General features: G+C 38.2%; 1 protein-coding gene across 2 annotated transcripts in view; it reads right to left on the bottom strand.

The window, feature by feature from the left end:
• Positions 1 to 17500, bottom strand: part of gnav1 (guanine nucleotide binding protein (G protein) alpha v1) — an 84268-nt gene that overhangs the window by 52187 nt on the left and 14581 nt on the right. The window contains exons 3-4 of one of the 2 annotated variants that reach the window (XM_079808620.1): positions 14002 to 14094; positions 7411 to 7571 (exon numbers count right to left, since the gene is read on the bottom strand). In XM_079808620.1, the coding sequence (XP_079664746.1) occupies positions 7411 to 7571; positions 14002 to 14094 (254 nt within the window). The remainder of the gene's footprint in view (positions 1 to 7410; positions 7572 to 14001; positions 14095 to 17500) is intronic. The other variant, XM_079808621.1, reaches the window with a different exon arrangement.

Here is a 17500-nt window from a genome sequence, read left to right as displayed (position 1 = left end):
TTTACCGAACAAGAGAGAGATTTAGGGGTCAGCACCCGAGTCAAATAACCAATTAGATCATAATAAAACATTCATGACCTTTTTACGGATCATGATTGGCCTATTTGAGCTTGTTTAAATGTATTCAAATGAGATGCGAAGCGTCCATTCCGGTCTTTCTGGTCAGTAACCTCTTTCCTCAAGGCCTGAGAATTAGGCAGATCTGAATTTAAAAGAGCGCCCTACACACACACACATTGAAGTAAATTGATAAAAATTGTCTAATTTTACAGAAAACACTCTAGATTTTAACACAGTGGTGGAATATTGCATATATTCTATTGTATTTATTCACAATTTTTAGGGCTGTCAAAAGATTAATCGCGATTAATCGCATCCAAAATAAAAGTTTGTGTTTACATAATATATGTGTGTGTACTCTGTATAATTATTATTTATATATAAATACACACACATTCATGTATATATTTAAGAAATATTTGCATGTATATACTGCATATACATTTATATAATCTATAATATATATAAATATAAATGTTTTATATATAAAAATAATATTTTTTTCTTAAATATATACATGCTTGTGTGTGTATTTATATATAAATAATAATTATACAGAGTACACACACATATATTATGTAAACACAAACTTTTATTTTGAATGCGATTAATCGCGATTAATCTTTTGACAGCCCTAACAATTTTATGATAAACATATATAAAAATATAAATTTTTTAATTAATTTGTTATTTGAAAATCTGTCATTTTTAATCTGTTTGGTCTATTTCCCTCTGTGGATTCCTCTAGGTGTCAGTAAACAGGGGGAAAAATCATTTTCTTGATATCTCCTTCCAAAAAAAAGTTATTAAGATAAATCTGTCCGAACTATTTAATAACTCTTACTCGCCGGCCGCCGTGCAATCGAGGCTCCGCCTCCTCAACTTTGTAAAGGGAGATCTCGGGCTCTGATTGGTCTAGAAGCATGATCGACGTTTTTAAAGAGAGCTGAGATACTCCGCTTTTTTGACGTATGACGCAATGCGTGACAATCGCGGCTAACAAAGACGATCAAAACTAAGGACAATAAGAGGATTTGTCTGCATCACATGTTTTGATCTGGACATCGGTGACGTATCACAGTGTGGTTTGGCCTTGCTCGCTCACACACATGTGAAAATAGTCTCATTTTGAAGAAAACAGCGTAAGGAACGAGCCGATATAGCGTTTGAGGGTTGTAGCTACACGAGTTAGTGATCCAAACAGGAATATGACTCATGTGTTCGCTTGTTCAAAGGAGTCATTTCCATCTTCGTGATTCTTTTGATAATAACGTTACTGTAAAGTGTTGGATCTGTGAAATAAACCACACAGTGGTATTCCTGAGGGCAAGAGCTTTCATTTGATATATGACTTGTCTAGTTTTGGTGAGTTTGTGTGAAAAATACTAGAAAAATACCGTGATATAAATGTTTGGTCATGTCGCCCGGCTCTAAGCAAGGGGAGGAGCTACATAAGGTCTATAAAGGCACTTCTCAGAGCAGCTAAGAAGCTAAACACTCAAAAAATAATCACAAAAACGTGAAACGACAAGCCTCTGAAAATATATTCTAGGATATCTATTTGAATATTAGATTATTATCAACTCTTGGTCAAAAACAAGCTGAGCACTTGCACACAAATAACAGATATTACTGTGATAACTGCATTCGACCTTGGGATCGACCGATATGGATTTTTTAGTGCCAATGCGATACCGATTTTTTTTCCTCAGCCTTAGCCGATGAGCGATACGAGCTGCCGATTTTCTTGAGCCGATATTTGGAGCCGATACTGCTTTTGCTCCCTCAATTTACAACATAAAAATGACACAATGATCACGATGATAACAATTAAAAATTTACAATTTAAAAAAGGAACATTTATTGAACTAAAAAAATATATATTTAACAAATAATAAAAACAGGTGAGGTAGAACAAGAAAAATTAAAGCTGCGAGCAGCGATGACGGGCCCAAGCCGGTGGCACCGCCACGCCGGTGGCATCAGCTTAACTGTGCACGGCAGGCAATATGCATTTAAACAGGAGAATATTTTAGAATCGCTCGAATATGCCACATTTACCGCAGCAACTGGTGCCACTATCACCACAAGCCACACCCATGATGTAATTTAAATCTAGATTAATTTTAATATCATAGGATAAAATAAATAAAAGTTATATTTTCCTGCTCAAAATTTTGTAAGTCCAGAAGGCCAGTATTTAATTCAAGGTGTTTGTAGTTCTTTTTTACTTATTCACACTAAAGTAGGGATGAAACGGTATGGAAATTTAACATCACGATTATAGTGACCCAAATTATCACGGTTATCAATATTATCACGGTTTTGTTCAAACAAGATGAAAGTGTTCAAAAAGAACAGATGCACACACTTAAAACATTTCAACAAGTTTTATATTTGAAATTAAACAAACAACAAATAACTAAAGCAGCTCTAAGCACTTTTTTAAGCTAGATTCTGTGGGATTTCTTTACTTAATGGCCGTCGTCAATAGCAACGCATAACGCATAAATAATAATAATTTGTCGTAAATATAATCTCTAATATTATCTCTGTAAATATATTCTCAATAAATATTCTCATCAGTGTTCAGCTACGATGCATTTAAATCAAGCATATTTTGTGTTAGAGCCCAAACAGTATCCAAGTGAAATAATGCATATCCATATTTCCATATGATTTGACAGTTTATTTTATTAAATATCAAAATGTGTGCATCATACCTGACACCTAGATGAACACTTTACAGTCAGTTTTATGACTGTCATTCTCTTTAAATGCTAGTGAAGTTTGGTAACGTTATACACGTTTCAATGTTGTATGTAACTTTGCAGACGGTCCCTAACTTCGCCAGCGTTATGCCAGTCATATCAGATGCGCTGTGGTTCTGCTGTGTTTTTTTTAAACCATTTTACCTAAATCACCAAAATAATAAATGTTATATTTACCCATGGCCTTCCCTGTTATACAGAAATGTAATAGTTATCAAACCTTCCTTAACTGCATAAATAATAAATGAAATATAGATGAATCATCATTAAAGCTACAATTTTCTCTGTTCCCGTTGTTCTTTGATGAACATTAATGACAGGCATCATCAGTGCTCCTGTCACTTTAAGAACAGCCGTGGATCTCACGCGCTGTCCCGCGCATCTCATTTCCTCACAACTCTTTAAGTTCATTTAAGACGTTATTTAACTAATTTAAGACTCGAATATGAGAATACTCAAAATCCTCTGTGTTATTGTTTGTTCAAGAGCAAAAGAGAACTCGATGTGAGCAGGAAACTGACGCGAGTCTATCTATGCGTCGAGTGTGTGTGTGTGTGTGTGTGTGTGTGTGTGTGTGTGTGTGTGTGTCAGTGTCCCTTGATTAGCTGACATGAGACGCATCCACACAGATAGGACACTGACACACACACACACACACACACACACACACACACACACACACACACACACACACACACACACACACACACACACACACACACACACACACACACACACACACAGCATACCAGCATAGCCATACAGTTTAAGTTCACCTACACTTTATATTAATAAAAAGGTTTACAGTGCAAATACTGTTGTTGCATATACTGTGCATAAAATTTGAAAACATTTGCAAAAAACACCACTGTATCATTAATTTTTTTTTAAACCTTTAAGTAACCATTTTTTAAACATCTATAAACATTACTTTTACATAGATAGACGGACCAGATATTCCTAACACTTTGGGAATACTTAAGGGTTACTAGTTGTTTTGTAAACTGTCTATAAACATTATCTGGATGGTTATTATAAAGTTGCAACCGATGACTATAATACCTTGTTAAATAGTTAATAAACAGTACCAGTAAAACGTGGGCAGTACCAGTAAAACATGTAAACAGTACCAGTCAAACATGTGGGTTGTCCTGATACTGTACTTCAAAATGTAACAGTGTAAAAATTGCCACAGAATAAAGTAATTGTTCAAGATCTATTGGTAACTCATAAAAATAATGTCATATTTGCATAAACTGTCTACTACCGTATATATCCCGACACTAGCACATTAAGATAAGCTATGAAAAAAATCATGTTCCTCTGCCTCTTTCTGGTTAAATAATGTTTATAATAATTGTTAATATAGCATGCTATATTAACTATTCCAGGTTATTTATGCATAGCATAAATAATAGTTAGTATAGCATGCTATGCCACTTTCATCAAAACCTATTACAAAGCTATAGCAATCTCATGTCATTCCGTCTTTTCGAAAAAAAAGTTGCACTAACTGTTCGTTACAAGCAGCATTTGCCGTCAGGCAGGTAACGATAGCTAACATAAACATATTTTTGCTAGCCTACCTGCTGCAAACTTACACTTTTTTTGTACAAGACAAGTAGAGCTATTTTATCCAGTGTAATTTATCACATACCACTATCTTGTTTTTTCTTATCCTCCTCTTCCTTTCTCTATTTTCTTTTCTGGCTTCCTGAAGCATAAAATTCCGCTTAAAATCCGAAGATTTTGTATTTTGCCGCAGCAGAGATCGCGTGGTTGGCTGGCTGCTGTCAGCGACTTCTGAGAGGGGCCCCTTAAGGGGGATCCCGATAGCAGTGTCATTGCACTTTACTGCATTGACTATCAATGGGGCGCTCACACAGTTTGTCGTTTCATTTTATTCTTAACCTGTCGCTGTCTTGGGGCCCCAGGCCAGCTCGAGGCCCCAAGCAATTGCTTGGTTTGCCTGCCTTGTCGCGACGGGCCTGCACACACACACACACACACACACACACACACACACACACACACACACACACACACACACACACACACACACACACACACACACACACACACACACACACACACACACACACACACACACACACACACACACACACACACACACACACACACACACACACACACACACACACACACACACACACACACACACACACACACACACACACACACACAGAAAGAGAGTTTAAAAAATAACACAACACTGCCACCCTTTAGTGAGGGGAGGGCAGACAGAGAATAAATATTCAGAAGAAATATATTAAATAAAATAAATATATTGATCTGAAAAATAGTATGATTATTTTAAAGCTATTTGGTTACATTTTAATAAAACATTGTTTTAGTATGTTTTTAAACACACACACATACACGTTGTAATACCAGTGTAATACCCATGTCATTATACAAATTTGTGTCCTCATGAATCACAAACAAGAGAGAGAGAGAGAGAGAGAGAGAGAGAGAGAAACAAGTTTTTTTTTTATCCTGCTTCAAAACTAATACAATGCTGCCATCTTGTGTTCATTGAGGGGAGAGCAGCAGACAGAGAATTTCTGTTCCCCTTTTTTGTCCTTATTTAATCCCTCGCCATGGAAACACCGTTTGAGATATCCAATATCCGTTCACATTTTAGCATCTTCAGTATCTTTGTTTCATGTTGACCGAGTTTGGTGGAGATTGAATAAAACGCCTACGAGGAGAACGTAAAAACTCAGACCCCGATTTAACCAAAAATTTACCTTCAAACCAAAATATCTGACTTCCTGTTGGTCGGAGCTAATGACTGTAAATTAGAAAGTTGTCCGGCTCGATGAGATCAATATATATACTGAGTTTGGTGATTGTAGATGAAACGAAGCCCTTCACTTTTGTCAAAAGGTGGCGCTAGAGAGCCCCTCATCCCCGCCCGTTTCTGAGGCTTTGTCCATGTGTACTGACTGACATCTCTGATGTGTGTGTTGAGTTTCAAGCAGTTTCAAGCAATTTCAAGCATGCTAAGAGCCTCAGAACAGCCAAAAGATTATTAAACTTTGACACGTTGCCATGGCAACAGTATTTGAAATTTCAGGAATCCATTTCATACGTCTCTATCTCTCATGTTTTCACATTATACTGATGAAGTTTGAAGTAAATGGGGTGAAAATAAGATGGTGATTCAAAGCATTTTTGAAAGTGACACACTTCCTGCTGCCAGTTGGTGGCGCTATAACTTTGACTCACAAAAGTCATATCCATGTGATCGGCCTCTTACAACAAACACACAGCTGAAGTTTCATCCAAATCAGTCAATGTTTGCACAAGTTATAACACACTTCCTGTTTCCCTTTTCTCGCCATAAATTCGTTGCTTCGCCACGGCCACACCATTTGAGATATCAAAAATCCGCTCGCAATTTAGCATCCTGGATATGTTCTCTTCATGCTGACCGAGTTTGGCGATGATCGAAACAATGGCCTCGGAGGAGTATATTAAATTCCAGAGCATGGGTTTTCCGAACAACCGATTATAGCTCACTTCCTGTTGGGCTGACGCATAACTATGAGCACGAAAGTTGTTTGGCCCGATGAGGTCTATATGTGTACCGAGTTTCATACATGTACGTGCAAGTGTGTTTGATATATGGACCAAGTTTTCAGACCCCACTTAAGGGGGCGCTGTCGAGCCCCCCTGCCACGCCCGGGTACCAGCTTCAGCCCGGCTCTGATGGCCGCGCATTCCGACGCCTGTGCGAAGTTTCAAGAGTTTTCGAGCATGTTAAGTGCCCCAAAAGTACCCGAGAAGTCGAAAAAAAAAATAAAAAAAAAAAAAAAAAAAAAAACAAAGAATAATCTGAGGAAGAACAATAGGGCTCTGCGCCCTTTCAGGGCTTGGGCCCTAAAAAGAGAGTTCAGTGGTGAAAATAAATATTTAAGCATAAATAAAATAATTACACTATTGCACACAGTATCAACAAGCGAGCAGCATAATAAAGTGCACACTGACTGTACTATACTTCATTTAAAACTATTTACAACCTAGTCATTTAATGGTTACACTCTAAAAAATGCTGGGTTAAAAATAACCCAAGTTGGGTTGAATATGGACTAACCCAGCAATTGGATTGTTTTGACCCAGCGGTTGGGAATTGATGGGTTAGTCCATTTTCAACCCAACTTGGGTTATTTTTAACCCAGCATGTTTTAGAGTGTAGGTTCACTTCACTTAATCTCTTGTAGAGCAACACCAGCGGTAATTCAGGAGAAAATCTCCCAATGCTCCACGTGAAACTTCAGTCTTTCCACCTTTTACCATCGTGTCAATTCTCAATTGATTTTGATTAATATGCGCGAGGGAGAGCGAGAGAGTTTGAAGACGGTGAGAGCTGCCCTGTGGACGCCTGTCTGGAAATAACGCAGGGAAAAAATATCGGCGAACGCATCAGCCTTATATCAGCCGATACACGTAAAAATCGCAAATATCGGCCGATATATCGGTCTAACACTAATTAGCGCTACTGTCTACTTAGTGATGCTGACTAATTAACCCAGTTACAGGAGTGTGTACTCACTATAGTGCGGAGTCATTGAGCTCAAACTCGTATCCTCGCAGCGCCGCCGCCCGCACGCCCGGATCCGCCCACAGACAGGAGAGGGCGTGGCTTACGAACGGGAACAGCATCTGCTCCTCGTCAAAACAGCGGCCGCACGACAGCACGGAGTGAGCGTGGACCTGCAGAAACATCATAAACATGAGGAAATACATCAGCTGAATGTCCCGGGAAGACTTCTCTCAATTTCAAGGACTTAAAGGAACTGTATGTAGGAATGTGGCCAAAACTGGTACTGCAATCACTTTCAAATTACTGTAGAGCGGTGTATTCCCTCTCCCCCTCCTTAGACATTTTTTATCCAAAAAGTTTGTAGCTGCAACTGTGGTAACTAGAGCAGAGCTGGCAACCCGGATGCCGAAACACTACTGACTTTGTGATTGGTCGACAGGTGGAGGGTGGCGCTTCAGGCCAAAACACAACATGTCAACATCAACATCAGTTGAGGGCTGCAACTTCACTTTTAAAATGACAATATCCTGGCCGGACAACTGTTGTCAGTGATAGAAGTAGTTGAAATTAACATGATTTCTTAATGTCTAGTGACATATCAGGGCCATTTTATGATTAATTGAAATACATTTCTTACATACAGTTCCTTTAAAATGTTTTTTTTTAGCACAAAAAGTCAAACATCTAAAGCTTAGCATCAGGGGCACCGCTAGCAATTTTGGGCCCTATGAAAGAATATGAGGTTGGGCCCTCTATCACAGCAAACATACAAGCCAACCTAGCAATCCAAAATCTTTTTCTGCAATTTAATGATATATATGTATATCTGTGTTAAATAGCACAATACCTGATTCTCATCTCCATAACCTTCTCTCTTTCTTCTCTCAGTCACCTTATCCTTCCTGACCTGCATATTTCCCAATCCCAAGCGGAGCTTTGGTTGATACGGTCTTTGCAAACGGATTATCTAAAACTTATATCGTAACACAGCTGTTACGTTTAGCTACACATCTCATCTCGCACTTTATGAAGCATTGTGCTGGAATTCACGCTCAGCAGCTATGAACAAAGCCTGCAGAACTTTTTATATGTTCAGTTGACTATTTTATTTTGATAATCAACAGGCTGCAATGTCAAACTGGCAGTGCTAGAAGTGAGAAACTGACATATGCATGTGCGCGAGGTGCCGGCGCAATCACTTGGATTTTCCCCTCAGCCATAGCTGTCAACCCTCCCGTTTTTTCCGGGTTTCTCACGTATTTTAGCTCTTTTCCCGCTGTCTTCCCGTTTTAGTATTTTCCCGTAAAATATCCCGTATTTTTACCTTCTGATTGTGTTAACTCAGAACACACAACTATCTGGTTTAGTGCCAGAAGACGCGAATGAGAAGTCGCGCGCGCTGTGAGAAAATTTGTCTGTGCACTCATCCGAAAGCGCGCACACGTCTCTCAGCGCGCAAATATTGAGTTCTCTCTCAAGTCTTACTTTTTGCGTGAGTTTGTCCGTTCAAGAGCATGTCAACATGTCCATCTTGATGAGTATTCTAGCAGACATAGTCTGTATATGGCTTAAGTAAACTTTATACAGTCCAGAAAAGACGACACATATCCGAGCTTTATCTTAAAGGGGCAGTAGCCTTTACTGCTGTCTGTTTAATGTCAAACAAAAGACAAGGACATCACTCACTGCTCTTGACTGAATAGCTTTTGTAAGTTTTATAGGATTAATATCTCTTTATCTTTATACAGTGAAATATGCAATGCTATTTTATATTTGATCAATTTCTGTACCTGAAAAACCTGAAAAGCATAGTTTATTTTATTAGTATCTTTGCTCGATAGTATTTATTTGTGCTGCTGCTTGTATTTAAATGATTTATTCTTATTATTTTCTTTTTTTTTTATTTGACAGTAGTCCTTTTTTCCCTGAACATAGCAAATACTGAACCGTACCGAAACGGTGAACCTAAAACCGTGATACAAACCGAACCGTGATACAAACCGAACCGTGAGCAATCTGTACCGTTACACCCCTAGCGTAACGTATGATAAAGTGACTGAAAAAAGGTTGGGAAACACTGGCTTAGGCTACTATCGAAGAAGAAGAAGACAGTTGCAGCCGCGGGCGGGAGGAAGAGGGGAAAAAGTAGCGGGAAGTGAACTTCAAGGAGAGTAGAGTAGATGAGTGTGATGTGCAATGATGGATCAGGACGCTGACGGCCAAAATCAAAATATTTTGTGTAGTTATAAACTCTTTAGACTCTTTTTTTTTAAGTTTGTGGGTAAGAATCGTGTAAAAAAAAAAATCCCTTATTTTGTGGATGGATTCCGGGAAATCTCCCTTATTTTCAATGTTCAATGTTGACAGCTATGCCCTCAGCACTGGAAACAACTTAATACTCTGTTTATGGTCATACAGAAGCGTACATCATTCAAAACGGTTGTCTATTTTTATTTGTGTAGATTAAAAATTACTAAAAAATGTCATGCCTTTGAAAACTAAAGAAAACAACAGGAAGCACTTTTCTGTCTCCGTCTCCTTTAACATCTTTCTGGCTCACGTGCACAAAAAGGAACAAAAATACAGCAAAAACATGACAGACTGACGTGAGAAATATATCTATCAATAGAAACCTTTAAGTGCCTACTTTTTTGTTGTTGTTGTTGATTATTTGACGTTAAATGCATTATAAGTCACATTTGCAAAAAACAAAATTACATTCTTTTCATTTTCAGCGGTGAAAAACATAACCTATTAAATAGACTGTCAGGTAGTGGTTTGCTATATGCAACTAGCACTAACATTACAGTAAAGGAAGCTCCGTGAATTTTGCAGAAATAAGCCATAATTTTGTTTTATTTGTTACTCTTTGGTAGATTATACATTTATCATTTCTAACTATTAAAGTAGTACTGTTACTAGTACTAATAAACCTGATTTCTGGGGGCCCCAAGAGTGTGTGGGCCCTTAGAATCGTCCTAACTTTCCCCCCCCTTAGCAGCGCCCCTAGCGTTAGCACGCTAATTAACCCCTTAAACCCCCGCGGAAAAAAATCATAATCAATTTACTAAGCAACCACTGAATGTAATAACACAAAAGGTTTCATTTTAAAGCTTTGAATCTCAGCTTTTCATTTTTGTTGGAGTTAGGTGTGATATTTTTTATAATATAATATTTTTGTCTTTTATCAGCAGTTTCTCAGCCTTAGATGTGTTCCAAATGCTGTAACTTTTTATTACTTTATGCTATCACCACAAAATTTGATCCAGATGCAGAACACATACAGAGAAACATCACCGAAAAAGAATTGTTATGCTGCCCCATTTCCTACCTGAGTTATTGAATGACAAATAAGAAAGATTTGTAAAATTATTTTAAAATATTTTTTAAAAAATTGCCTTTTATCAGCAGTTTCTCAGCATTAGATTGTCCAAATATAATATAAATTGTATTTTCTAAAAATATAAAATGCGTTCTAACAAATGATACCCAACATCATGACTCTCCTGGCTATAGTTTTGGAGTTATTAGTCTTTAAACTTGTGCATGTCCCTCAGAAAACAACAGTTTTATAAATGCCTTGTGGGTGTCAAGGATTGAACAAAAAGGCTACCTTTGTTCCAAATGCTGTAATTTCTGATTACTTTATGCTATCACCACAAAATCTGATCCAGATGCAGAACACATATAGGAGAACATCATCAAAAAAGAATGGTTATGCTGCCCCATTTCCTTCCTGAGTTATTTAATGTCAAATAAGAAAGATTTGGAAAATTATTAAAAAATAAAATTAAAAAAATTGTCTTTTATTAGCAGTTTCTCAGCCTTAGATTGTCCAAATATAATAAAATGTATATTTTATAAAAATATAAAATGCATTCTAACAAATGATACATACTTTCTTGACTCTCCTAGCTATAGTTTTGGAGTTATGAGTCTTTAAATTTGTGCATGTCCCTCAGAAAACAACAATTTTAAAAATGTCTTCTGGGTGTCAAGGACTGAACAAAAAGGCTACCTTTGTTCCAAATGCTGTAACTTCTGATTACTTTATGCTATCACCACAAAATCTGATCCAGATGCAGAACACATATAGGGGAACATCATCAAAAAATAATTGTTATGCTGCCCCATTTCCTTCCTGAGTTAAGAAAGTCTTTTATCAGCAGTTTCTCAGCATTAGATTGTCCAAATATAATAAAATGTATATTTTCTAAAAATATAGAAAGTGTGCTAACAAATGATACCTAACATCATGACTCTCCTTGCTATAGTTTTGGAGTTATGAGTATTTAAGCTTGTGTATGTCACTCAGACAAAACGACTCCTTAAGCCTTCAGGGCTAACAAAACTAGCCATCTAAATAGTCAGCTTTGTGGATGAATAGTCTACCCTTTGTGATCTACATCTAGTTATGAATTGGCAATTTAACCCTCTGGTGCTCTTCAGTCATTTCTGACCGGAAAATTTTCAGTTTTGAAATGTTAAAAACCACAGATTCATCAGAATGATATGAAACTTGGTGACTTTTCTAGCATTAGGTCTGTAAACACACAAAAAAAAATTAGGGCATGATTCGAGCATGCTGATTGGTCATAAGAAAAATACTCCCACTTGTGGTCTTCGGTCAAAAATGACCCCCATAGGAAATGAATGGGAAATCTGCAAAAACACAAATTCACAGAAAAATTCTATATTTCTTACAAACAAAAAAAATATCTAAAACTTTATAATAAATAGTCTTTGAGATTTTTTAAATAGATATTCAAATCCATAAAAAAAAAAATCATTAAATGTGTTCAAAACAGATCTAGGGAATTCTCCATAGAGAGCTCTAGTGGTTACACCAATGGTTGCATGATTTCTTAAATAATTCCAAAAGAGGGGCTAATCTGCCTTCAAAAAAATTATTTTGAAGGCCTAGTCTCTATTTTAACCTGAAATACTGCAATAAAAAAAAATATCAATGGCAAAAATAGACCATAATTATTGCATAAATATTAAAAAATACCATCAAATCATCTCAAAATACAAAATTAAAAAGAAAAAATATTATTGAAGAAAAATAAATTGCATTGGTTTTACTGGGGTGGAGGAAGTTTAATTTTTATGTGTCCGGTCACTTATGAAGACGACCAATGCGACCCCTAAACGAAGAGCACCAGAGGGTTAAGGAAATTTAAAGGGTTAGTTCACCCAAAAATGTAAATTCTGTCATTAATTCCTCACCCTCATGTGGTTGGACACCCGTAAGTCCTCCGTTCATCTTCAGACACAAATGAAGATATTTTAGTGTAAAGCTGATGCTGAGAAAGGCTTCAGATAGGCCTCCATTGGCATTCAGTACATTTACACTCACAAGACCCATAAAAGGCACTAAAAACATCATTACAAAGTCCATCTCACCACAGTGACTACAATAATTTTACGAAGCGACGACAATAGTTTTTGTGCGCAAAAAAGAATCAAAATAACGATTTTATTCAACCTCTTCTTGTCTTCCGTGTGTGTCTCCACGACGCATGCGCGAGAATATGACGCAGATCCGCCGTTCGGGAATCCATGAAATGCTCACTTAAGCACATTTTTGAGAACTACACCGAGACCTAAAGCACGATCAATGTAGAATTCAACAGCTGAGACACGCGCGTCTTCCTCTGCTCGTAAACAAATCTCTTCTGGGTCATGTGTCCGAACGCCGGATCTGCTCATATTCTCACGCATGCGTCGTTGAGACACACACGGAAGACAAGAACAAGTTGGATAAAGGTGTTATTTTGATTTTTTTGCGCACAAAAACTATTGTCGTCGCATCGTAAGATTATTGTAGAGTCACTGTGGTGAGATGGACTTTGTAATGACGTTTTTAGTGCCTTTTATGGGTCTTGTGAGTGTAAATGTACTGAATGCCAATGGAGGCCTATCTGAAGCCTTTCTCAGCATCAGATTTACACTAAAATATCTTCATTTGTGTCTGAAGATGAACGGAGGTCTGACGGGTGTCGAACGACATGAGGGTGAGGAATTAATGACAGAATTTACATTTTTGGGTGAACTAACCCTTTAAAGGTTAGGGATTTGAGCATAAGGTTTTATATACATAAAAAAAAAACATCCCTATTCTAGCTTAAGCTACTCTAAGCAATATCCAAAACGTAATACTTCAGGCATTCTTCCTGTATTCCTCACAAAATGAATAAATGCAGCATTTAAACAACTAGAACAAAGCGTGACCCAACACAGACGCATCGCTCGCAATCTCACTCAAGAACAATTGGATGGATTTGTCTAATTACAGTACAGTGCTGATCACATGACCCGATGAAGCCCACCCGACACCACGTTCATATTTCATAATCATAAGCAGACGACCCTCTTTGTGTGGTTGTTTAGAGGTTGGTTTGGGCTGGATGTTTGCATTCACATCCCTAGTTCTGACGAGATGCCGCCACTTAGTGGACACTGTAGGAACTGCAAACAAGTCTGAACGTCTTTGCTAACTAGATGCATGTTTATATAGATGTTGAGGGTATATACATATAAATATCTTGTATTTAAATATACATTCATTCACATATAAATCAATTCTTCAGGGCAGACCTTGTTCTTGCTGATGGCGAGGTTGATTCGAAGGACGCCCATTCCATGGAGGACAAACTTCATAGAGGTCAGGAGGTTATCCAACACCGCAGGCTGGAACAGGAGATGATTTATATTAGAAGTAAGAACAACATGATATTCATATTCATTTCGTCTTGTGATTGGCAGGTGTCAAACGCAAATAACTTGCAAAAATGAAAGCATTACCCAAGAACCCTTTCACCGATCTGAAACAAGTCGCTTTGTGTGTGCATCCAACCAAACACAGCCACTTCCTGTCACTGGGACATTTCCTGAATTAATCTCTGCTCGATTAATTTCTGTCTTTATTGTCCCACGTCCACCTGAGTGACAGGAAGTGGCTTCAGCGGGGCGGCATTATTGCGCTGCGTGACGATATAACGCTCGGCTGAAACTCAATGCCATTGTGCAGTTATGAATTATGGAAGTCTTTTTGGTCAGAATAGTTCACAGAGATGGGAATGATTTTGGATCGCCATCATTTCTCGCTCTCATGCTCACAAAATGGCAGTCATTATCTATTTTACAAACAACAAATGTGCAAGGAGTAAAAAAAACAATGGACTATATTACATATTATAAAATGCAAACACAAATATTGAAGTTAGTTAAAACAAACATTACATACTTGTGGTTAGTGGTAATATAACAAAGCCAACTTTTTTTGTGGTAGACAAAAAAAAAAAAAAAAAAAAACGGGGTCAGCGCATGCTGAGGGTCACAGAAGTTTGGAGCTCTTGACTCTGTGGCCTTCAGATGAGCTCAAGAACAGGGTGTAGAGCTTCATGGTATGGGTTTCCATCTCATCCAAGCCTTACATCACCAAGAGCAATGCAAAGTGTGAGATGCAGTGGGGTAAAGCGCGCCGCCACTGGACTCTAGAGCAGTGAGACGTGTTCTCTGAGTGACCAATCACGCTTCTCTCTGACAATCCCATGGGCGAGTCTGGGTTTGGCGGTTGCCAGGAGAACGGGACTTGCCTGACCGCATTGTGCCAAGTGTAAAGTTTGGTGGAGGGGGGATTATGGGGTGGGGTTGTTCTCTCTTAATGCTTCACCAAGACATTTAGGACAATTTCATGCTCCCAATTTTGTGGGAACAGTTTGTGGATGAGCTCCTGTCCCAGCATGCACCAGTGCACAAAGCGCCTCCATAAAGACATGATGAGGAGTTTGGTGTGGAGGAACTGGAGTCCTGACCTCGACCCGATAGAACAGCTTTGGGATGAATTAGATCGGAGACGTGTTCTCTGAGTGACCAATCACGCTTCTCCGTCTGGCAATCCCATGGGCGAGTCTGGGTTTGGCGGTTGCCAGGAGAACGGGACTTGCCTGACTGCATTGTGCCAAGTGTAAAGTTTGGTGGAGGGGGGATTATAGGGTGGGGTTGTTTTTGTTCCAGTGAAAGGAACTCTTAATGCTTCACCAAGACATTATGGACAATTTCATGCTCCCAATTTTGTGGGAACAGTTTGTGGATGAGCTCCTGTCCCAGCATGCACCAGTGCACAAAGTGTCGCTCCATAAAGACATGATGAGCGAGTTTGGTGTGGAGGAACTGGAGTCCTGACCTCGACCCGAAGCTTTGGGATGAATTAAGAGCGGAGACTGAGAGCCAGGCCTTCTCGTCCAACATCACTAATGAAGAATCCCCATAAACACACTCCTAAACCTTGAGGAAAGCCTTCCCAGAAGAGTCCATATTAAACCCTACGGATTAAGAATGGGAAGTTCATGTGCATAAAGGCAGATGTTCCAAAACTTTTGGCTATATATATATATATATATATATATACACACTCAAAGCCTTTATCCTTTCACACTTTCAGCCGTCCCGTCCACTCGTGTTGTGCTCAAATGCTTCCCCTTTACTGCCCCTAAATCTCTGGCCAAAGCAAACACATTCCTGCCCTTTATTGAACAGCTTTTGTTTGCTGGACCGTAGATCAGAGGCGCAGAGCATTCCAGGGAAGAGCGGATGCCGAAAGCCTTTCTGTGTTCATGAAGCGCCCAAAGTTTTGTGGTTTGGATATATGATGCACCCTTATTGATTTCCTGTTGTTGCAAACACACACAAAAAGTGCACCAGAGCGACGCAGGAGGTAAAGTCCAGGAGTGAATCACACACTTCACAACTATGAAACTATTCTTGTGGAAAAGGTTCATCTTACCAGGGGTGTGTGTGTGTGTGTGTGTGTGTGTGTGTGTGTGTGTGTGTGTGTGTGTGTGTGTGTGTGTGGTTCAGGTATTCCCTACGTTACGGGGACAACATTTTGCTTATAAATCATATTATATGAGGTTTTTTGAAAATGTAAAAATGGAGAATGTTTTCTGTGATGGAGGGTTAGGGGATATACAGTTTTAACAGTTTAAAATCATTATGTCTGTGGAAATCCCCATAAAACATGGAAAACATCAATGTTATGATGCTTTTCTGGAGCTTGAAAGTCACAATACACTTTACTATATCCGCCTGGGACACAGGAAGAGGCTTTAGTCCACTGTAGTGAACATTATATTTCAGAGATAGCAAATATTTGGAGGTTTCACCAGGACAACAACAACTTCTTGGTCTTTAAAAACGGCTGACATTAATGTTTAACACTCTTATGGCAATATGATATGTAATTATAATTTAAATCGGATTCATTTTCAAATCAAAATATGACTTTGTGCTACAAAACAGGGCATTGATTTCATAAATGTCCACTGTAGTGGACACCAGGACTTAAATCATGTTTATCAGGCATTCTGGAGACACAACAAGTGAATAGGGAAAGAAATTACACATCAATATTCCAATATTAGATATTATTATGAAAATATGGCCAATTATTACTCCCATTATTACACTTCTATTTTCATTACGTTGCACCAAGAACACATTAATATGCAAATTAGATGCATTGTATTGAATGGGAAAATGGTCCCGCTGGACGCCTCGTGCTTTTTTTTTATTTTTAAAGCCTTTTTCGTATCATATTTTAGTAATTATCATAAATTGGGTATCATTCGAAAGCTTACGAACTCAAAATTCCTCCTGTGGAAACCGTTTTGAAAACGGACGCTGCGTTACCATGGAAACAGTACTCTAAATTCTTCCAGCGGGCTCCTCCCCCTAGTGGGCGGTGTCATGTTTCATATTACAAAATATATTTGAAATACTTTATAATCAAAATCTTTTCTAATCTTGACAAAACACATATCGTCGGAAAGGTCTGAGTCTCAAGGGTCCATATTTGTTGATGGAAGTGATATTTGGACTGAAATTTACAGGAAAATGCATCAAAAAAACAATCAATCGATTTTTGGATGACACCCGGTGGATATTTTTGGTACAGCGCCTAAACAAAATCTCATGGGAACTTCAATTTTTGTGATATCAACTTCAAATTTGGAATACAACTTAGTTATACACATGGCTTTGATGTTATAGTAATTTGAGTAAAAAACAAATTGTAAAATATTTTATATAAAAT

Source organism: Gobio gobio (genome assembly GCF_949357685.1).
Source record: "Gobio gobio genome assembly, chromosome: 24".
NCBI classification, from domain to species: domain Eukaryota; kingdom Metazoa; phylum Chordata; class Actinopteri; order Cypriniformes; family Gobionidae; genus Gobio; species Gobio gobio.
Note: the sequence above shows the minus strand (reverse complement) of the source record. Positions and strands in the feature narration are given on the sequence as shown.